Genomic DNA, 21323 nt, shown 5'->3' with positions numbered 1-21323 from the left:
ATTCATGTACTGACAACTTGGCAGATGAAATAAAAGGAAATAGAAACAAAACAGAAGTGCAAAATTATCATTCCCAAACTCCACTTGCAACAATGCAGACAATCACAACCTTTTTGGAAGACAGTTTGTCACTGAGCTTTAAGCCTGCCTGTGACCTTTGATCCAATTGTTTGACTGACTATTCTGCTCTACAGAAAAAAACTGGAGATGCATAAAATATTAATGTCTGCCAGTCACGGTGAGGCATACCTGTATCCTAGCACTCAGGAGGTAGCCACAGGAGAATCATGAGTTTGAGGCTAGTTTGGACTACATAGTGAGACCCTGTTTCAAACAAGCAAGAAAAAAAAAAAAAAAAAGGAGGGATAAGAAGGAGAGGCTAAAAAATAGTATATACAGGATGATTTTGATCAAAGGACATTATATACATGGATTTAAATACAATTACTTTATGCTACTATTGTGTGTGTGTATGTGTGTGCCAGTCCAGTTTTTGGCAGTTAATGGAGATAAGAGTCTCATGGGAGTATGGGTGCAACGGCCCGGGCCCTGGGAACGCCCCGGCAGTGGGTGGAGCAGGTAGGTCCCTGGTGGCCTGCCGGCCAGGTGCCAGTATGGAGGGGAACCAAGCCCAGTGGGGAAGCCCGGTGGAGGAGCGCCGGCTGCGCGGGTCCTTGATGATGACAGATTTTGAGGTACTTCTCGAGTCTCTGTGTAGCTGATAGTCTGGATGGTGAGATGGCCAACAGTGTCAAAACCTTTCTCTAGGGGCTGGGAATATGGCCTAGTGGCAAGAGCGCTTGCCTCCTACACATGAAGCTCTGGGTTCGATTCCCCAGCACCACATATATGGAAAATGGCCAGAAGGGGCGCTGTGGCTCAGGTGGCAGAGTGCTAGCCTTGAGCGGGAAGAAGCCAGGGACAGTGCTCAGGCCCTGAGTCCAAGGCCCAGGACTGGCAAAAAAAAACAACAACAACAACAAAAAAAAAAACCTTTCTCTAGGCCCTTGACAGGGGACTCAAAGACTCCATCTGGGGTATTTGTACTATCTCAAAGCTAGATGCTCAAATCCAACCAAAGAGAGAGGAACAGCAGCGAAGAAGGGCAGGCAGTGTCCTGGCTCAGAGGAGAGAGCCCAGAGTATGGAGCGGAAGCAAGAGTGAGCCATGCATTCTCGGTAGATTTTTCCAGGGCTGTGCTTGGAACGGCAGAGTGTTCTGGTTCAGTCTTCTCTTGTTTTATCAAGTCTTTATCCCTGTGCTTCAGTCAGTTAACAGCCTGAATTATTGGTGATCCATCACTGCATGGAGAAGTTTGATCATGGCTGGAGTTCTTCCTCACATCAATGTCCAGTGCTCTTTGGGTGCTCCTCCTGTTCGTGCTTAGCAAAGTTGTGAATGCCACTTGGTTTCAGGATATTGGTGACCTGGCATTTGAGGTATCAGGGAGGAAGCCTCATCCACTCCCTAGTGTCAGCAAAATCATTGCTGATATGCTCTTCAACCTTTTGCTGCAGGCTCTCTTCCTTATCCAGGGGATGTTTGTAAGTCTCTTTCCCACTCATCTTGCTGGTCAGCTGGTTAGTCTGCTGCATATGTCCCTTCTCTACTCACTGCACTGCTTTGAACATCATTGGTTCAATGAAGGAATTGAAATGCACCAGCGATTGTCAAACTTAGAACGGAACTGGCCTTACTACTTTGGATTTGGTTTGCCCTTGGCTTTCCTCACAGCAATGCAGTCCTCATACATTATTAGTGGCTGCCTCTTCTCTGTCCTCTTTCGTTTATTCATTATCAGCGACAAGGAAGCAAAGACCCCTGGAAAAGCATACCTTTTCCAGTTGCACCTTGTCTCCTTGGTGATGTTCTGAAGCAACAGACTTTTCCACAAGACAGTCTACCTGCAGTCTGCCCTGAGCAGCCCAACCTCTGCAGAGAAGTTTCCTTCACCGCATCCATCTCCTGCTAAACTGAAGGCTGCTGTAGGCCACTGAGTTGCCTGCTGTTCAGAAGGGATGGGTGGGAGTGGATGGAACCCACAGCAGCTCTTTTCTCTGTTCTCCCCCCTGCCAGGGAAGGCAGGACCCACTCTGCCAAGGGCCCTCTGCATAGTCTCTTCTGTTTGTGGAGTTTGAATTTTTGTCTTTGGTGCACATAGAGCAGTATCTTCTTGACACCAGTATGTGGATTTTTACCACCTTCATGAGTCTTAAAGGACCACAGCTGTTTTCTAGCGTTTGCCAGCCCCTATGCCTGAATTTGAATACTTCACTTTCCTTTCTGTGCCATTTACCCTCCCATCTCTCCCTCCTGCCTTCCAGCACCCTTGGATGAATGGGTTTTATTTATAATTCTAGCTGTGTATTTTGTGGATTTGTTATTTTTGTTGTTTTTTGGTGACGCACATACATTGAATGTGGGAGGTATAGGAGCATCTCAGTTGCTCCTAGTAACTTCTTTTATAGCCATCACTGTCTTGTTTCTTGTAACTCAGGTTAGGTTTTGGTCTCTCTTGCTCTACTGCAAAAAAGAAAAAGACAAATAAAAGAGCCTGAAGAGATGGGCCAAAAGGAAAGATCTCACAGCCAAATCAGCTGTTTTGAGAAAAACCTTTCTTTCTTCCCCTTGAAGGAGAAAAAGCTTTTTTTTCACTGGTACTAAAAGTTCCCTAATTATGGGAAGATACCAATTCTGGACAAGTGCCACTGCAACACAGAATGCTCAGAGAAACTGAACTTTTCCTTTAGGGAATAGAAATTTACTATTGGCCACTGCCAGGTCAGACTGGTATTTCAAAAGATTATGAGTGCTGCAAATAGGAACTGAAGAGTAAACTTATTAAACCCATTAAGCCTGTGACTGGTGATGTTTTCCTGTCGCTTTAGGAGACTAAATATGGGGTGGGAGGGCAGATGTCAAAAACTTGTACAATTTTAAAGTGTCACAATTACATATGAGCTGGTTTCCCACAAGTGTGTAATGGTTGAATTTACAAATCATGAACTCAAGATTTATGTATTCATAGAGCACAAGACTTTGTCTTGAATTATAATTTTGAGAGATGCACTCTGAGAAAAGTTCTGTGAGAATGTTTTTGTTACATGATTATAATCATATATGTGTCTTATGAAAGACTGGGATTGCTGGATTCTTTTAAAGTGTATATATACATCTGTGCTTTATATTTAGGGAGGGAGGACGATCCTAAGTTTCAGTGTGTTGAACATATCATTTGTTAAGCCTAAGGAAGAGATTAGACATCTGGTTTACAGAAACCTTTACTCTTTCTTCTTGTTGTTGTTGTTTTGCCAGTCCTGGGGCTTGAACTCAAGGCCTGAGCACTGTCCCTGGCCTCTTTTTGCTCAAGGCTAGCACTCTGCCACTTGAGCCACAGCGCCACTTCTGGCTTTTTCTATAATATATATGGTGCTGAGGAATTGAACCCATGGCTTCATGTATACAAGGCGAGCACTTTACCACTGGCCATATTCCTAGCCCACCTTTACTTTTTTTTTTTTTTTTGCCAGTCCTGGGGCTTGGACTCAAGGCCTGAGCACTGTCCCTGGCTTCTTTTTGCTCAAGGCTAGCAATCTGCCACTTGAGCCACAGCGGCACTTCTGGCCGTTTTCTGTATATGTGGTGCTGGGGAATTGAACCCAGGGCCTCATGTATACGAGGCAAGCAATCTTGCCACTAGGCCATATCCCCAGCCCACCCACCTTTACTTTTTTTAAGCTTAGATTAGTTATACATAAGAGGATTTCATTGTTCCACTTCCACATGTTTACAAGTATTCCAATCACTCTCACCACCTCTTTCTTGCTTCCCAAAACAATAAACAATCTTAGCATGTTCAAAAAAAAAAAAAAGAGTCTCATGGACAACCCTGCCCTGGACTGGCTTTAAACTGTGATCCTTAGATCTCAGCCTTCTGAGAAGCTACTATCACAGGCATGAGCCACCAATGTCCAGCTTTAAATATATTTAAATAAAAGAAAGAAACATTTTTAAGTAAAAACAAAGCTACGCTCTGATGGCTCATGCCTGTAATCCTAGTAATTTAGGAGGCTGAGATCTGAGCATTGCAGTCCAAAGCTCTGGGCAAGGAAAAGTCCATGAGACTCTTATCTCCAATTAAATAGCAAAAAGCCAGAAGTAGAGCTATGGCTCAAGTGGTAGAGCACCAGCTCTGAACAGAAAAGGCTAAATAAAGGAGAGTGCCCAGGCCCTGAGTTCAAGCCCCAGTACAAGCACTAAATAAATAGAGAAAAGGTTTTCAAAGTAGCAAGAGATATGAAACTTCAAAAAAATTGGATGTCTACAAACCAGCAAGAAGAATCTCTGGGTCTTCCAGCCTCCAAAACTGTGAGAAAATAAGTTTTTGTTGTTTCAACTACCCAGGATATGGTAATTTTAAAATGGAAATGGTGAGCTAACATACAGAAGGATTTGCTGACCTGGCCAAAAAAAACAGGGCTGGGAATATAGCCTAGTGGCAAGAGTGCTTGCCTCATATACATGAAGCCCCAGGTTCCATTCCCCAGCATCACATATATAGCAAATTCCAGACGTGGTGCTGTGGCTCATGTGGCAGAGTGCTAGCCTTGAGCAAAAAGAAGCCAGGGACAGTGCTCAGGCCCTGAGTTCAAGCCCCAGGACTGCCAAAAAGAAAAGAGAAGAAAAGAAAAAGAGCCGGGAAGATAATGCATGGTCTTCTGGTTTCCCCAGCTTCCTGCAGAGCACACTGCCCAGTTACCAGGTGCTGGATGGTAATGGCTTTTCAGCACCAGAGAAAGGGGCAGAAGAGGAGGAAGGTTCATGTATTTTTGGCTGTATGGTGGGAAGGCTTCTTGGAGGTAGCATTGTTTTCAAAGACTGAATAAAAATGGGAGGAGGGGCCATATACAGTGTGGTGCATGCAAAAATCCCAGGTACGAGGGAAGGCAGAGGTTTGAAGGTTAGAAATGTGAGCCTGGCCTGGGCAAATATTGTCAAGATTCCGTCTCAACCAACAAACATGACCAGCTGCACTCCTGCGATCCCTGTCGTCCTACGAGGTAAGGAGGGTCGTGTTCCTGGCCCAGCCAGGCAAAACTAAAGACTGTATCTGAAAAAACAATCTAAAGCAAAAAGTGCTGGGGCATAGTTCAAGTAGTAGAGGACCTATCTAGCAAGCACAAGGCCAAGTTCAAACCCAGTGCACTCCCTCCCCACCCACCCCGCCGAGGGGGGGTGGGAACCCCAAACAGCTCTGTTTCTAGCCTTTTGGTAAAGCCGAAGTGAAGCTGTGGCTTAAGTGGTAGAGTGCTAGCCTTGAATAAGATAAGCTTAAGGACAGTGCCCAGGCCCTGAGTGCAAGCCCCAGGACTGAAACGAAAGAAGAAACGAGCCAGGCACCGATCACACCTTGTCATCCTAACTACTCTGGAGACTGAGATCTGAGGATCGCAGTTCAAAGCCAGCCCGGGCAGGGAAGTCCATGAGACTCTTATGTCCAATTGACCACCAGAAAACCTGCAGTGATGCTGCGGTTCAAATGGTAGAGCGCTAGCCTTGAGCTGACGAGCTTCAGGGACAGTGCCCAGGCCCAGAGTTCGAGCCATAGGACCGAACCAAAAAAAAAAAAAAAGGAAGACAAGAAAAACAAAAAGAAACTAGGGCCTGGGTGTCTAAAGTATTGCCGGCAGCATTTAGTGTTTTGCACTTCAGAGCCTTCCATGCACGGTACGATCACTATTGGGCACCCCAACTAGGCAGTTCCATGGACAGTCTTGAACGCGGGGTCCCCGGGGCCCTCCGCGACTCTGTAGCCTTCCCGCCCAACTTGAGTCCAATCAGAAAGCTCCATGACTTAAGCGGAACAATAGCCAATCATAAACAGGAGCTAGAGCTTCTTCCCGCCGCCCAGAAGCTCTGGACCAATGAGCACCTCGTAGCGAGGTATAAGAGCGCCGCGGCGCTCGTGGTCTCCGCAGTTGAGCGCGTGGCGGCGGTTGAGGACGGGTGGTGAGTTGGTGCAGCGTTGTCGGAGCATCGTTCACCATGGTAAAATGCTGGGGCTCGGCCAAGGGCTCGGCAGTGGGCAGTGCAGGAGCGGAGGGACCCCCAGTGCCTGGAGGGGGGGGCCTTGGGGTGGACAAGAGCCTCGAGAAGGAGTCTGTGGGAGGGAGGAAGCCGTGTGGCTCAGAGGGCTTTTCCCGAGTGTTGTTGAGGACAGATGTGTTCGGAGGGCAGATGTGACGCCTGGGGCACAGATTGCAAGTGCCCGGGGTGAAGCGCGCCGCCAGCGCCTGCATCGCCCCAGATTCGGGCTGCAAGGGGCGGGGGGGCGGGGAGGGGAGAGTTTTTGTTTCAAGGAGTGTGCCACTAGGCCTCAGCCTCCTTGATAATAAACAATAGCATTGGATTCCAGAACCCGGAAAGCGGGGAGCTCCAAGTCCCTTTGTGTGTGGCTAACAACAAAGTTTGCCACATTAGAAAGTTAAAGGGCCGGGGTGGGGGTGGGGGTGGGGATATGGACTGGTGGTTTACCCTAACTACTTAGGAGGTTAAGATCCTGAGGCTTGGGACAGGAAGCCAGCTCCAGCAGAAAGGTCCTCCAGAGTCCATCTCTAAATTAACTAGCAAAATACTGTTAGGAGGCATGGCTGAAGTGGTGGAGCACCAGTCGAGCAAGCGCGAGTGATGCCAAAAAACAAAAACATGAGAACTTTAAAAATACTTAAAAAAAAAAAAATAGAGTCGGCTGCCAGTGGCTCACAGCTGTAATTCTAGCTATTTAGGAGGCTGAGATCTGAGGATCACAGTTCTAAGCCAGCCGGAGAAGGAAAGTCCGTGAGACTTTTATCTCCAGTAAACCACTCAGAAAATGTGGAAGTGGCGCTGTGGCTCAAGTGGTAGAGTGCTAGCCTTGAGCACAGAGAGGCTCAGGGACAGTGCCCATGCCCTGAGTTCAAGCATCAGAACTAGCAAACAAGAATAACAAAAATGTACATATATACTTAAAAGTAATATGGGTTAGCATATATAAGAAGTTACATAAGTCTGAATACCCAAAGATTGTCCAGGCTTTGCTTGTGGTTTTGGGCTTTTTGCTTTGGGTTCTAGTACTGGGGCTTGAATTCAGGGTCTGGGTTCTGTACCTTAGGTGTTTTTTTTAAGGGTTGTTTTATTTTGGTGGGGGGGGGACTTGAACTCAGGCCTGGGAATTGTCCCTGAGCTTTTTGAGCACTCTACCACTTAAGCCACAGTGCCACTTTTGGTTTTTTCTGAGTAGTTCATTGGAGATAAGATTCTCTCTGCCTGGGCTGGCTTCTAACTGATCCTCAGTTCTCAGCCTCCTGAGAAACTAGGATTCCAGGTGTGAGCCACCAGTGCCCAGCTTGAAAAAATGATTGCTGTTTGTTTCTGTTGTTGTTTTTAAGAGAAGAAAAGTTTATTTTGGCTCATGGTTTCACAAGTGTCAGCTCACCTTGGAAGGGAGGATGTAATGGAGCAGAGCAGAACACCTCATGGCAGCCAGGAAGAAGAGAGGGCAGGAAGTAGATGGCAGAAGAGGGAGAGAAGTGAGGGTGATTGAGTTGTGTTTTCTTTTCATTCTGATCAAGGGTGCTGTGTTACCTTGATCCTGGCTGAGTTTCTAACAGTTTTTTTTCATGTATGTTTGTGCGCCATTAGCACAAATATTAGCACAGTGGAAAGGATTGATTAAGGTGCGAGTCCCTACTTTGAAATTGGCTTTACTGCCTAGGGGCCTAGGAACAGCACTGAGGACTGTTTGGGGTAGTCGATTAGTAGAAACAAAACGTCATCAACTGTAGAAGACACTGCTTTATATAAAGCAAAGGAGAGCAGGAAAGCAGAGCTGTTTGCCGATTTGGTGGAAAGAAGTGGTTCTCTGGGTAAGAAAACAAGGTCATTTGCCAAGAATATAGAGAAGAATACATGAGATTAAACTGGTTTGAGCAGAAAAGTTCAAGGATGGCACCCAGGCTCCCAGTTCAAGCCCCAGGACCTGGATACTCACATACACAGAGAAAGAGATTGGTCTGGAGTTTACCTTTTAAATTAAAGGTCAAAGTTTATTTTTTCTTTTTGGTTACACGGATAGATCCAGGGAACCTTGTGTATGCTAGGTGAACACTACCACTGACACATTACCATTCCCCAAATAATTTTTTTCAGAGGGCATAGAAAAACTAAAGAAATAATAAGTTTTCCAGGCACCAGTGACTCATACCTGTAACCCTAGGTACTCAAGAGGCTGAAAACTGAATATCATGGTTCAAAGCCAGCCCAGGCAGGAAAGTCTGTAAGACTTGCCTCTAATTAATCACCAAAAAGCTAGAAGTGGAGCTATAGCACCATTCTTGGGGGGGTGGGGGGGTAGCTAAGGGATAATACCCAGACTTTAACTTCAAGCTGTAGTACAGGCAAAACAGAAAAATTAAGTGTGATAATTCACATGAGGTTGGCAATAATGAATTTGTAGTAGCTTTTACTTAGAAGCAATGATGAATTTATAGTGGCTTTCACTTAGAAGCAAAAGATGTTCCTGATGCTTGGATTGGTTTCATTGATTAAAGAAAGACAGAAATGGCCGCGCAACCTGAACCTACCCCATCTTATGTATTGTGAGTGTTAGTGATGCATTCCCATTCTGGAAGACTGGGCTCCTGTGTTGTCACTTAGTCATCGCTGAGCACCAGTGGCTCGTGCCTTTTAATCCTAGCTACTCAGGAGGCTGAGATCTGAGGACTGCAGTTCAAAGTCAACCTATACAGGAAAGTTAAACTGGAGCTGTGGTAGAACACTAGCCTTGAGCACAAAAGCTCAGGGACATTGCCCACGCTCTGAGTTCAAGCCCCAGAACTCACACATACACACACAAATTTACTTCATGCACTTAAATTTTACAGTTTTTGTTTGAGCAATGCAAAAACAAAACATTAGGGAAACTCCCAGGACATGAACAGATTCTAAGAACTCTAGCCCATAGGTGGCTTGGTATTTATAGAAAAACTGAAGTGACGCATAGAAGCTAGCTGCCTACAAGCTTATAGTAGTTGACACTGGAGAGGCTCCTAGGACTGAATGCTCTGATCTCCCACGATGTAGGGGAAATTGATCCATTATACTGATACTTTTTTATGCCTGTACAGACTGAGATTTGGTTCTTTAAAAACAGGACTTTAGATTCTTTCATTGTAGGTCATAATTACAGTAGAAAATATGCTCTAACTTTAATTATTTCTATGTATTTGTAAGGATGACTTAAAATTGAAGATGAAAATGCCTAGTGAGTTTACAGTTAGGCTCCCAGCAAAAAAAATAGGTTGTTTTATTCAAAATAAATGCTTTGAAGAACACCTAATAAGGTACCATTTATTAGGGCATCAAAAGGGTTACAGACATAATCTTGTTCCAGCACTTGACATGCCCAGGAGTCATTGTACTCCTTCACTTGAAAGAGAAAGAGGAGTCTGGGAATGTGGCTTAGTAGTAGACTGCTTGCTTAAGATGCATGGAGGGCTAAGTTTGGTTCCTCATAAACAGAAAAAGCCAGAAGTAGTATTGTGTCTCAAGTAATAGAGTGCTAGCCTCGAACAAAAGAAGCTCAAGTGTCCAGTGTCTAGGCCCTGAGTTCAAGCCCCAGGACTGGGTAAAAAACAAAAGAGCCAAGTGCCGGTGGCTCACGCTTGTAACTCAGCTACCCAGGAGGCTGAGGTCTAAGGATCTCTGTTCAAAGTCAGCCCATACAAGAAAAGTCTTTGAGATTCTTACCTCCAGTTAACCACCAGAAAACCCCAAGTGGCGCTGTGGCTCAAAGTGGTAGAGCACTAGCCTTGAGATGAAGAGCTCAACGACAGCACCCAGGCCTAGAGTTCAAGCCCCACAACCAACAAAAAAAAGAAAGAGGAGGTAGTATTGACTATATGAATCAGTGTGTTGACTCAAAAGCTGGGGCAATGGGCTGAAGATGTGGTTCAACATTTGCCTGGTGAGTGTGAGGCCTGGAGTTTAAAACAACAGTACTGGAAGAAAAAAATGAGGCGATCTGGGAGGGAAGGAGTACCCTGACCAAACTCCTCCAACCACTCTCTCGTGCCATGAAGCAGAGGCCGGGGAGTGAAGGGATCTTGTGGTGCTGGCCACAGGCAGGTGAGCACCTGCATCCACTTGTGAGGGAATGGAATACATAAGCAGGAGGAGCTGTGGCTCAAGTGATAGAGCACCAGCCTGGAGCAAAAAAGCTAAGCAAAAGCATGAGGCCCTAAGAGTTAAGCCTTGGTACCTGCACCAAACAAACAAAAAAAGAATACATCTATAGTAACTATCTGGGCTTGGCCTGCTTGACCTGAGATTTGGTCCAGGCTTCCTTGCTGGACTATTATCCTTTAGTCAAGTCACAGTCAACACTGATTATATATTTTTCAGTGAGTTACTGTGATTTAACTGCTGGAAGGAGTTCCTTATTGACAATAAATGGTTTCTGAGTTTTAAAAAAGATGGTGTCATCACAAACATTTAGATACTTGGGCTGATTACCACTTAACAGGATAGTTTAGAGCAAATAAGTTTATAAAATTATTTATTTGGGGGCTGGGGCTATGGCCTAGTGGCAAAGTGCTTGCCTCCTATACATGAGGCACTGGGTTCAATCCCCAGCACCACATATACAGAAAATGGCCAGAAGTGGCGCTGTGGCTTAAGTGGCAGAGTGCTAGCCTTGAGCAAAAAGAAGCCAGGGACAGTGCTCAGGCCCTGAGTCCAAGCCCCAGGACTGGCCAAAAAATAAAAAATAAATAAAATTATTTATTTGATAATACTAAGGTATGAACTCAAGACTACCTGTTTACTATGCAGATACAATATCACTAAGCCACACCTCCATCTCTTATTTACACTGGTTATTGTTATTTTTCCAGTACTGGGGCTTGAATTCAGGGCCTGAACTTCTTTCATTCAAGGTTAGCACTCCATCACTTGAGCCACAGCAACACTCCCAGCCTTTTCTGTTTGTGTGGTACTGAGGGATTGAACCCAGGGCTTCATGCATGCTAGGAAAGGACTCTACCACTAGGCCACATTCACAGCCCTGCACTGGTTATTTGTGAGATAAGCTTTGCTTCATATCCATGCTGGCCTCGATTTTCAGATCTCCCTATTTCAGTCTCCAAAGTAGAATTAATTCATGAGCTTCTGATGGTAGGTTGAAAGTGGGAGGTTTTGATGTTTTCATTTTATTTTTGTGGTGTCTTTTGTTTTCATATTTTTTGCTTATACCAGTTACACAGTGAGAAAGATTTCATTGTTACATCTCCATACATGATCCAATTATATCTTTTATTATATTTGCTGCCAAAGCAAGCACAGAGTCACCATGCATATTAGCATTGTATTCCAATCAGTTTTGCCTCCTCCATTACAATTCCCTGTATCTGAAAGTGCAGGGTGTTTTTTTCTTTTTGTTTGTTTATTTGGTGTCAGTCAAGGGGTTTGAATTTAAGGCCTGGCCATCAGGCTGTTTGGCTCAAGGCTAGCACTTCACCACCTGAACCACAGCTCTAATTCCAGCTTTTTGTTGGTTAAATGGAACTAAGACTCACACTTTCCTGCCCCAGCTGGCTTTGAACCACGATCCTTAGATCCCAGCCTCCTGAGTAGTGAGGATTACAGGTGTGAGCTACTGATGCCTGGCCCCAAAATTTGGTTTGGAAATAAAAGTTTGAGAAAGTTCTAGACACTGCCCAAGCACTGCCCAAGACTGTGTATGGTGTTTTGCCTACCTTATAATTGTGGTTGCTTTGAAGATAAAGGTTTCCATGTTTGTGTTCTGGCTTCCAGCGCGAGTGCATCTCTATCCACGTGGGGCAGGCAGGGGTCCAGATTGGCAATGCCTGCTGGGAACTGTACTGCCTGGAGCATGGAATTCAACCCGATGGTCAAATGCCAAGTGACAAAACCATTGGTGGTGGGGATGACTCATTCAACACATTCTTCAGCGAGACGGGGGCCGGCAAGCATGTGCCCAGAGCAGTGTTTGTGGACCTGGAGCCCACGGTGGTTGGTAGGTGCTCTAGCCCTGGAGGGAGGCCTTCCTGGGAGGGCAGGAACACCTCCACTCACCCCACACAGGCCCCTGGAATCCTTCTGTAGAGAGGAGGGAACATGTGGCCCGAGGCTTCTAACATTGTTGGGGGAGAAGCTGAAAGGTTGCTGCCTGTGGGATGCAGGCTCCTAACTTAGGAAGCCCTGGCCTTTCAAAGGAAGCCGCTGTGCCCGCAGGAAGATGATAGGCCAAGAGTCCCTCCCACTGCCTCTCGCTGGTCAGGGGCTGCTGCAGTGGTGGCGCAGGACTCTTGGCTGGCTCTTAGCTATGAGGCAGCAGAGAACATCCCTATAGTTCCTCCAGATTGGAAGAGATAGAGAAAGCATGTTCCCCCTTACAGCCTGTGAGACCCAGGCCACATGGGGCGCTGCTAGTCACAATGACCTGTATGTGCCCAGTGTCTGAAGGAGTTGTAAGTTACTCCCTTGGAGGTGGTTGCAGGTCAAGCAAAGTCAGTTTCTGTCCAGCCACTCGTGTGAGCAAGTAAGAGCACTCCATTTGGCATTGGTACTGAGCTGCCTTTAGATTCCTAGAGGGACGATTGCTTTAGTGTGCTGGTGTGGTGGTGCACCCCTATATTCCCAGCACCTGGAGGCCTTGGGTGGGGGGATTATGATCCTAGTCCTAGGTTCCCTATGGAGTTCTAAGTTAGTCTGGGCTATGTATCCAGACCTCATCTCAACCAACCAAACAAACAAATGGAGAAAAAGAAGTGAAAATGAAGACAAACAACGTTAGGGAGTCACTGTTGACCTAGGAGGAACAGTGTGCGCTGTGCTGACTTGAGCCGTCGCCAGCCAGCTGTCCCTCCTGGTGCGCAGAGGGACCTGAGCCTCAGCACACGCTTTCTCTCTGCAGACGAGGTGCGCACGGGCACATACAGGCAGCTCTTCCACCCAGAGCAGCTGATCACCGGGAAGGAAGACGCTGCCAATAACTATGCCAGAGGCCATTACACCATCGGCAAGGAGATTGTTGACCTGGTCCTGGACCGCATCCGCAAGCTGGTAGGGACAGCACGCGGGAGGCTGCGTGTGGACGCGGTTGGTGGGGAGAATGGGGCCTTGGGCTGGGGATGGGTCACTTTTACTATTCTCAGACTGGCATCGGGAGTCCAGCTGAGGGTGCACAGGTCTCCATGTCCAGGGTGTGGGTCCTCAGGCCGGTGCAGAGGGAAGGGAGGGAGCTTGGCTGGTGGTGCAGGCGCTGGCTCACATGGTATGGTGTGGCGTGGTTTTCCTCACAGGCAGATCTGTGCACGGGCCTGCAGGGCTTCCTCATCTTCCACAGCTTTGGGGGCGGCACCGGCTCTGGGTTCGCATCTCTGCTCATGGAGCGGCTCTCAGTGGACTATGGCAAGAAGTCCAAGCTGGAGTTTGCCATTTACCCAGCCCCCCAGGTTTCCACAGCTGTGGTGGAGCCCTACAACTCCATCCTGACCACCCACACGACTCTGGAACATTCCGACTGTGCCTTCATGGTAGACAACGAAGCCATCTATGACATCTGTCGGCGCAACCTGGACATTGAGCGTCCCACGTACACCAACCTCAATCGTCTGATCGGGCAGATTGTGTCGTCCATCACAGCCTCCCTGCGTTTCGACGGGGCCCTGAACGTGGACTTGACAGAGTTCCAGACCAACCTGGTGCCTTATCCCCGCATCCATTTCCCCCTGGCCACCTATGCCCCGGTCATCTCGGCCGAGAAAGCCTACCACGAGCAGCTGTCGGTGGCTGAGATCACCAACGCCTGCTTTGAGCCAGCCAATCAGATGGTCAAGTGTGATCCTCGGCATGGCAAGTATATGGCCTGCTGTATGTTGTACCGCGGGGACGTGGTCCCCAAAGATGTCAACGCGGCCATTGCCACCATCAAGACCAAGCGCACCATCCAGTTTGTGGACTGGTGCCCGACTGGATTTAAGGTAGGGCTGGGTGATGCAAAGTCCCTGTGTCTGTCAGCAAACAGCAGACCTACCAACATATCCTGGTATTGATTATCTCTAACTATACTGATTATGCATTGGACAGACTTCAAATTTATTTGTAAATTGTAAAACCCCAAGGAGATTTTACCAAGCTGTGAATCTCATAGGGTAATGACGGCAGACCTCAAAAATTCATAAGTAGAAAGTGAAACCTTTCACTCTGTGTGTCTGATTACCAAATGTTTAGAGTTGAGTAGCCTTTTCTTTCAGTCAGTGAGGCATCTGCAAGGTGATATCCAAAGCAGCTTTAGTTGAGGGCATGGGGAAATGCTATGACTTACTTGGTTTCCTTTTCTAGATGAGCCTCTAGTTTTTTCTGCTTATAGGAAGGCTGTTTTACAGGGAAGTATACATCATAGCCTCTCATGTTCATATAAAAGTCTGTAAGCAGCCAGGTGCAGGTGGTTCACACCTGTAATTCTAGCTACTCAGGAGGCTGAGATATAAGGATTGCAGTTCAAAGCCAGCCTTGGGGCTGGGGATATGGCCTAGTGGCAAGAGTGCCTGCCTCGGATACACGAGGCCCTAGGTTCGATTCCCCAGCACCACATATACAGAAAACGGCCAGAAGCGGCGCTGTGGCTCAAGTGGCAGAGTGCTAGCCTTGAGCGGGAAGAAGCCAGGGACAGTGCTCAGGCCCTGAGTCCAAGGCCCAGGACTGGCAAAAAAAAAAAAAAAAAAAGCCAGCCTAGACAGAAAAGCTCCCATGAGATTTTTATCTACAATTAACTACTCAAAAACGAAGTGATGCTGTGTCTCAAAAGGTAGAGTGCTATCCTTGAGCACAAAGAGGCTCAGGGACAGGGCTCAGGTACTGGGTTTTAGTGCTAGGACACCAAAAGAAAAAAAATGAAAAAGGTCTCAAGGTTTTTCCTGCTGGGTTTGGCTTCAAATCCTGATCCTCAGATCTCAGCCTCCTGAGTAGCTAAGATTACAGGCATGAGCCACCTGTGCCTAGCCTTTTTCATGTGTTGTAATGTATGGGTCTATAACTGAAGTGTTACCCTATCCTGGACATTCATTTCCAGTTTGGCCATCATACTGACTAAAGTACACATTTTTGTTGTTTTGCCAATCCTGTTGCTTGAACTCAGGGCCTGAGCACTGTCCCTGGCTTCTTTTTGGTCAAGACTAGCACTCTGCCACTTGAGCCACAGCGCCACTTCTAGCTTTTTTATATATGTAGTGCTGAGGAATCAAACCCAGGGATTCATGTAAATGAGGCACAGTCTACCACTAGGCCATATTCCTAGCCTTGAAGCACACCTATTTTTTATATATGTTGCTTTGTACTCTTCTGTGGGTAAATCCAAAAAGAGCGTTAGGGTTAAAAAATATTAGGCAGGGGGCTGGGAATATGGCCTAGTGGCAAGAGTGCTTGCCTCCTACACATGAAGCTCTCAGTTCAGTTCCCCAGCACCACATATATGGAAAACGGCCAGAAGGGGCACTGTGGCTCAGGTGGCAGAGTGCTAGCCTTGAGCGGGAAGAAGCCAGGGACAGTGCTCAGACCCTAAGTCCAAGGCCCAGGACTGGCCAAAAAAATATATATATTATGCAGGGCACTGGTGGTTCATATCCATAATCCTAGCTGGCTAAGAAGCTGAGATCTGAGAGTCCCAGTTGTAAGCTAGCCCATGCAACAAAGTCCATGAGACTCTTATTTCCAATTAACCACCAAAACAAAACAAAAACCCAAAAGTGGAACTGTGGATCAAGTGGTAGAGCTCTAGCTTTGAGCAGAAAAAGCTCAAGGATGGCATCCAGGCCCTAAATCAAACCCTAGGAGATACCTCCCCCCACCACACATACACAAAGCCATTAAATGCTACCATTTCTGAGGCCAAAACTAACTTGTGTTCTCCTCTTTGGGCAGGTAGGCATTAACTACCAGCCCCCCACTGTGGTCCCTGGGGGAGACCTGGCGAAGGTGCAGCGGGCCGTGTGCATGCTGAGCAACACCACCGCCATAGCTGAGGCCTGGGCCCGCCTGGACCATAAGTTCGACCTCATGTACGCCAAGCGGGCCTTTGTGCACTGGTATGTTGGCGAAGGCATGGAGGAAGGGGAGTTCTCCGAGGCCCGGGAGGATCTGGCAGCGTTGGAGAAGGATTATGAAGAGGTTGGCGTGGATTCCGTGGAAGCAGAGGCTGAAGAAGGGGAGGAATACTGAGGGCCAGGGTGTGGCTGGCCACAAACCCTGGAACTTCTTCCCACCTTAACATTACAGAACATATTTACTATTAAAATTTCTTTTGTTGAGACATTATTTGTGAAAGGATATTTCCCTGGCCATCCCAGAGGACCATGCAGAGATAATCACAGACAGAAGAAGGTTCATAAGGAGGTTATTAGTAGGGCGTAGTTCCCACGGGAGAGGGAGCTACGTGTTTGCTCCTTATCCAGGTGGCAGCTTCTCCCTCTGGGGGTAAAGGGGAAGTATGTAGGTAGTGAGTAGGAGTGGCTTATTAGGTATGGGTGGATCGGGGTTAGTGGGAGTAGCTGAGGACCTGAGGCTAGGGAAATGCTAACATTTTTCCTGTGTGCTTCACTTGGGCAAAGCTTTAGTCCATACTTGTATGCTGGAAGTTAATTTGTCTTGGAAAAAAGGTTTTTATCCCCATAAAATTGTCCAGTTAAGACACCTGGATGTAGGAATTTGGAAAAATACTTGAAGCATTAAGTCCTTCACTATACATGACGGGCATGAAAGTAGCTCCCCCCTCCCCCCCAGTCTTGGGGTGGTGCAGCCCCTCGCCAGGGGTCTCGTTCCTGAGGGGGTACAACAGAACCACAGCGTCCCCTCCAAAGCCTGGCAGTTCTGACCGCGGGGCCTCCAGCCGTCTTCCCCCTCGCCCGGCTCGGGAGTGGGGTTGGAGCACGTGGTAGTAGCCAGCTAAGGAGGCTTCTGGGGTATGGCCGGCCCGCACAGGCCTGCCCGGGGGTTGACAAGTCACCCGGGGGCCGGAAGATGACCCAGGCCAGGCACAGCACGCGCGGCCCAGCGAGCTGGGGCAACAGGCCGGAAGTGGACATGGCCACCGCCGCTCAGGCGACCTCAGGCCCCGCCTCCGGGGCGAGCGCCGCCCGGTCTGGAGTCTCTATGGTACCGACTTCCGCCGCGGTCCACACCTCGCGAGACCTCGGCGGCGCAGCAATGGCGAGACCGTGAGTGCCGCTGACGGGAGCGAAGAGGACGGGTTGGGACAGGGTTGGGACGAGATCGGGTAGCCAGTGACCCTACGGGCCTAAACCCTTTGAAACGGAGTGGTGGCGGGGGGCGCGAAACCACTCCGCCAGCGACCTAGCTCCCACCCCTTCCCCAGATGCCGCGTCACTGCTCCGCCGCCGGCTGCTGCACACGGGATACGCGGGAGACGCGCAACCGCGGCATCTCCTTCCACAGGTCAGCGTGCGTGTGTGCGTGCGGGTGCGTGAGAGCGCGTGAGGGCGGGTGAGGGCGTACGTGCGCATGCACCGGTGTAGTCCGCTGCTTTTGGTCGTGAGTGCGCATGCGCTCGGTCCCTTCCTCAGGCCCAAGTGAGGCTTGAATTTGTAAGTGGGAGGGTGAAAGGGGCAGTCCGGGTACCGTGGAATCCGGCCCGAAATAAAAGCTGGGATGTGTAAGACTTAGACTTACTGACCTCTGACTCTTTCGTGTTAGATGACGCTGAGCAAGCAAGCTGCTTTCCTTCTCGAGACCTCAGTTTCGTGTCTGTGCCCGGGTGGGGGTTGCTTACCCGGCAGGGTCGCGGGAGTCTCCCGGCAGCATGCCTTGGGAGATCGTGGACATCATCCTGAGCCCAGGGCTGCCAGCAGCCTGGTGCTCAGGGTTTGTGGCTCTGCAGACTTCCCAAGAAGGACAACCCAAGACGCAGTTTGTGGCTGGCCAACTGTCAGCGGCTGGACCCCAGCGGCCAAGGCTTGTGGGACCCTTCCTCTGAGTACATCTACTTCTGCTCCAAACACTTCGAGGAGACCTGCTTTGAGCTGGTGGGAATCAGGTGGGCCTTCTCACCAGCCAGCATTGGGGCAGAGTGTGGGGCCATCCGAGCAGCGGAGTGATTGGGCATTTGTGTTCTGAGGAGGCCCTTGAGCAGTTTCCCCTGGTTCCAAGGGTGCTGTGTCCTCTTCCCCACACTGTGCCAGGGACACTAGAGCAAAACAGCTTTTCCAGGGGTCTTTGATGCCCAATCCTCCAAGGAAACCCAAGAATTCCTCTTTGGATGGTCAAACTCAGTGGGTGGTTTGCCACCCACCTCAACTTAGTCCTGTCTTGTTAGAAGATCAGCAGAACTCTCCCTGATTTGGCATTTTCCTAAACTTACTGTTTGTGGTGTACCTTCTGGCTCTTATAACCCTAATATTAAGGAACCCATGCTGGGGTGTTAGCAGTACCTTGGTCCCTTCTCCAACTCATCTAGGCTTCTTTTCCCCACAGTGGTTATCACAGGCTGAAGGAAGGAGCAGTCCCTACCATATTTGAGTCTTTCACCAAGTTGCGCAGGACAAACAAAGTCAAAGGGCACGGTTACCCACCTGGCCCACCCGATGTCAGCCGTCTCCAGCGTTGCCGGAAGCGGTATGTGTTATAGGTGGGGTGGGGGAATATTCATTGTTCCCACCCTGAGGCTAAGGCACTGGGCTTAGGGGTGGGCTCTTGAAACAGGATCTGGCAATTCCTTAGTCTAGCCTCTCAGTTTCTTTCTCTTCCAGCTGTTCTGAAGGCAGAGGGCCCACAACTCCATTTTCTCCACCTCCTCCTGCTGATGTCACCTGCTTTCCTGTGGAAGAGGCCTCAGCACCTGCCACTTTGCCTGCCTCTCCAGCTGGGAGATTGGAGCCTGGCCTTAGCAGCCCCTTCTCAGACCTTCTGGGCCCCTTAGGTGCCCAGGCGGATGAAGCAGGATGCAGTGCCCAGCCCTCACCAGAGCCGCAGCCCTCTCCTCTTGAGCCACGACCTGTCTCCCCCTCAGCCTACATGTTGCGCTTACCACCACCTGCCGGAGCCTACATCCAGAATGAGCACAGCTACCAGGTGGGCAGTGCCCTGCTCTGGAAGAGGAGGGCTGAAGCAGCCCTTGATGCCTTGGATAAGGCTCAACGCCAGCTACAGGCCTGTAAGCGGCGAGAGCAACGACTACGTTTACGTCTGACTAAGCTGCAGCAAGAGCGGGCACGGGAGAAGCGGGCACAGGCAGATGCCCGCCAGACTCTGAAGGAGCACGTGCAGGACTTTGCTATGCAGTTGAGTAACAGCATGGCTTAATGGGCCAATCACCAAGGCTTTGATCCTTGCTCACAATTGCCTGGAAAGGGACTTGATCTGAACTTACTCAGCAGACCAGCCAGCCAGATGCTGTTAATAAAATGGATTCTAGAAAGAAGCCCTACTGTCTGGCTCAGCAGAGGATACCAAGCTTGTTCCCCCACACACAGTTCCCACAGCCCTAGGAGAGCTCAGACCCTAGGGACCAAGCTTTTGCATATGGGTTTCTGAGAGCTTTGTTCTTGCATACCTCTCAATGCCACACAAATAGACAAGTGAGAGCCATTCCTGTCCATGCATTTCCATGACCCACAGCATCCTCTGAAACCACAGGATGGTATGGGACCAGCCATAAAAACAGTCCAGCTGGGTTCTGGTAACTCAGGCCTGTAATTGTAGCTACTCAGAAAGCTGAGATCTGAGGGTCACAATTTGAAGCCAGCCTGGGCAGGAAAGTTTTGTCAGACTTATCTCCAATTAACCACCAAGAGCCAGAAGTGGAGCTGTGGCTCAAGCAGTAGAGCACTAGTCTTGAGCAGAAAAAGGCAAAGGGACAGTATCCAAGCCTCAAGACACACAAAGTCAAACCAGTATTTTTCACAGAAGTCTTAACTGCCTTTTTCTTTTTCTGGCAGTACTGAGATTAAACTTAGGGTTTTTGCCATGCTGGAAAAGCACTCCGTTCCTTGAGCTGCACCTTTAGCGCTTTCATTTGAGATAGGGATCTTGCTCCCTTTGCTCAGGCTAGCCTCAAATTCAAGTTCCTCCTGCTACCTTTTGAATAGTTGGGATTATGTGTATACTGCCATGCTCAGCCATGACACTGCACAAACCCGTCTCCCTGGCAAGTCAGGCTAGCCCTGCATTGCTCACCATGGGGCCTGGCCCCATCAGCAAGGGGGTCGTGATGACAATCAGCTGACCTGGTGCTATGCTCTGTAGGTAGCAAGGCCCCAAGAGAACTCTTACTTCTTGGAAGTATGGAAAGAGGTGGATAGATCTTGGAGGCAGGCATGTAGTTCCTGGCTTCTCTTTTTTTTTTTTTGGGGGGGGGGGGCAGTCCTGGGGCTTGGACTCAGGGCCTGAGCACTGTCCCTGGCTTCTTTTTGCTCAAGGCTAGCACTGCCACTTGAGCCACAGCGCCACTTCTGGCCATTTTCTGTATATGTGGTGCTGGGGAATTGGACCCAGGGCCTCATGTATACGAGGCAAGCACTCTTGCCACTAGGCCATATCCCCAGCCGGCTTCTCATTTTTCTTCAACCCAAGGGAACCTAGAAGGGCTTGTGGTATCTTTGACTATGGGAAACAACCAGCTCCATATCCTCTCCTGCTTGTCCTTGGCTTCATAACCCAAGGATCCCAGCTGAGTGTGTATACCCACAGCTGTTGCTCACTGTTAAATGTTTGTTTTGGTCGGTCATGGGGCTTGAACTCTGGGCCTGGGCACTGTCTCTGAGTTCTTCAGCTCAAGACTAGCACTCTACCACTTGAGCCACAGCACCACTTCTGGTTTTCTAGTGGCTAGTTGGAGATAAAGAGTCTCACTGACTTTCCTGCCTGGGCTGGCTTGGAACTGTGATCTTCAGACCGCAGCCTCCTGAGTAGCTAGGATTAAAGGTGTGAGCCACCAGCGCCCGGGTCGTTAAATTTGCTTTTAAGGGCCCTACTCATGTAAAATAATTTATATCATGTATAGGGGAGAAAAATCAAAGGACCAGTTACACGGTTGGCAAGAAGCAGGGTTTATAGGTTCGGGCTGGCCCTTCCAGGAGGGGTTTCGATGAGGCTATCCCAAGAGATGTGGTGAGGGCCACACCTGAAGGTCATGACATATGGATCTGCCTGGCTGTGCACTGACAGCCTCCCGCCCTCATAGGAACTGCCCCTTACCTTAGCAACTGGCCTCAGCTCCTGCTCTACTCTTCCTTTACCTCTTAGCTTGTCTC

The 21323-nt window shown here is 48.8% G+C and overlaps 2 protein-coding genes and 1 pseudogene across 3 annotated transcripts; all 3 read left to right on the top strand.

Annotated features, from left to right (window-relative positions):
- Positions 1–738: 738 nt before the first annotated feature.
- Positions 739–2166, top strand: LOC125347999 (annotated as a pseudogene).
- A 9771-nt stretch (positions 2167–11937) lies between these two features.
- LOC125349348 (tubulin alpha-3 chain) lies at positions 11938–16369 on the top strand. Its single transcript, XM_048343418.1, has 4 exons — positions 11938–12073; positions 12974–13122; positions 13362–14042; positions 15982–16369. The coding sequence occupies exons 1-4, from the start codon at positions 11953–11955 to the stop codon at positions 16276–16278; spliced, it is 1248 nt and encodes a 415-aa protein (XP_048199375.1). The 5' UTR covers positions 11938–11952; the 3' UTR covers positions 16279–16369.
- An 867-nt stretch (positions 16370–17236) lies between these two features.
- Thap7 (THAP domain containing 7) lies at positions 17237–19489 on the top strand. Of its 2 annotated transcripts, XM_048343416.1 has the most exons (5): positions 17237–17273; positions 17432–17511; positions 17954–18109; positions 18547–18687; positions 18822–19489. In XM_048343416.1, the coding sequence occupies exons 2-5, from the start codon at positions 17432–17434 to the stop codon at positions 19372–19374; spliced, it is 930 nt and encodes a 309-aa protein (XP_048199373.1). In that variant the 5' UTR covers positions 17237–17273; the 3' UTR covers positions 19375–19489. The 2 variants fall into 2 exon arrangements, with proteins under 2 accessions (XP_048199373.1, XP_048199374.1); XM_048343417.1 differs by lacking the exon at positions 17237–17273 and having other exon boundaries at positions 17494–17645.
- The last annotated feature ends 1834 nt before the right edge of the window (positions 19490–21323 follow it).

The sequence above is a fragment of the Perognathus longimembris genome, chromosome 3 (genome assembly GCF_023159225.1).
Source record: "Perognathus longimembris pacificus isolate PPM17 chromosome 3, ASM2315922v1, whole genome shotgun sequence".
NCBI lineage: Eukaryota > Metazoa > Chordata > Mammalia > Rodentia > Heteromyidae > Perognathus > Perognathus longimembris.
The sequence above is the reverse complement of the archived record's forward strand: the minus strand, read 5'-3'. Positions and strand labels throughout refer to the sequence as shown.

Bases quoted from the DNA above. Each gene is read 5' to 3' on its own strand.
- LOC125349348 (XM_048343418.1), top strand. From the start codon at position 11,953: ATGCCAAGTGACAAAACCATTGGTGGTGGGGATGACTCATTCAACACA. The intron at 12,074-12,973 runs GTAGGTGCTCTA...TTCTCTCTGCAG, and splicing joins CCTGGAGCCCACGGTGGTTG to ACGAGGTGCGCACGGGCACA. The intron at 13,123-13,361 runs GTAGGGACAGCA...TTTTCCTCACAG, and splicing joins TGGACCGCATCCGCAAGCTG to GCAGATCTGTGCACGGGCCT.
- Thap7 (XM_048343416.1), top strand. From the start codon at position 17,432: ATGCCGCGTCACTGCTCCGCCGCCGGCTGCTGCACACGGGATACGCGG. The intron at 17,512-17,953 runs GTCAGCGTGCGT...GTGGCTCTGCAG, and splicing joins CGCGGCATCTCCTTCCACAG to ACTTCCCAAGAAGGACAACC. The intron at 18,688-18,821 runs GTATGTGTTATA...TTTCTCTTCCAG, and splicing joins CTCCAGCGTTGCCGGAAGCG to CTGTTCTGAAGGCAGAGGGC.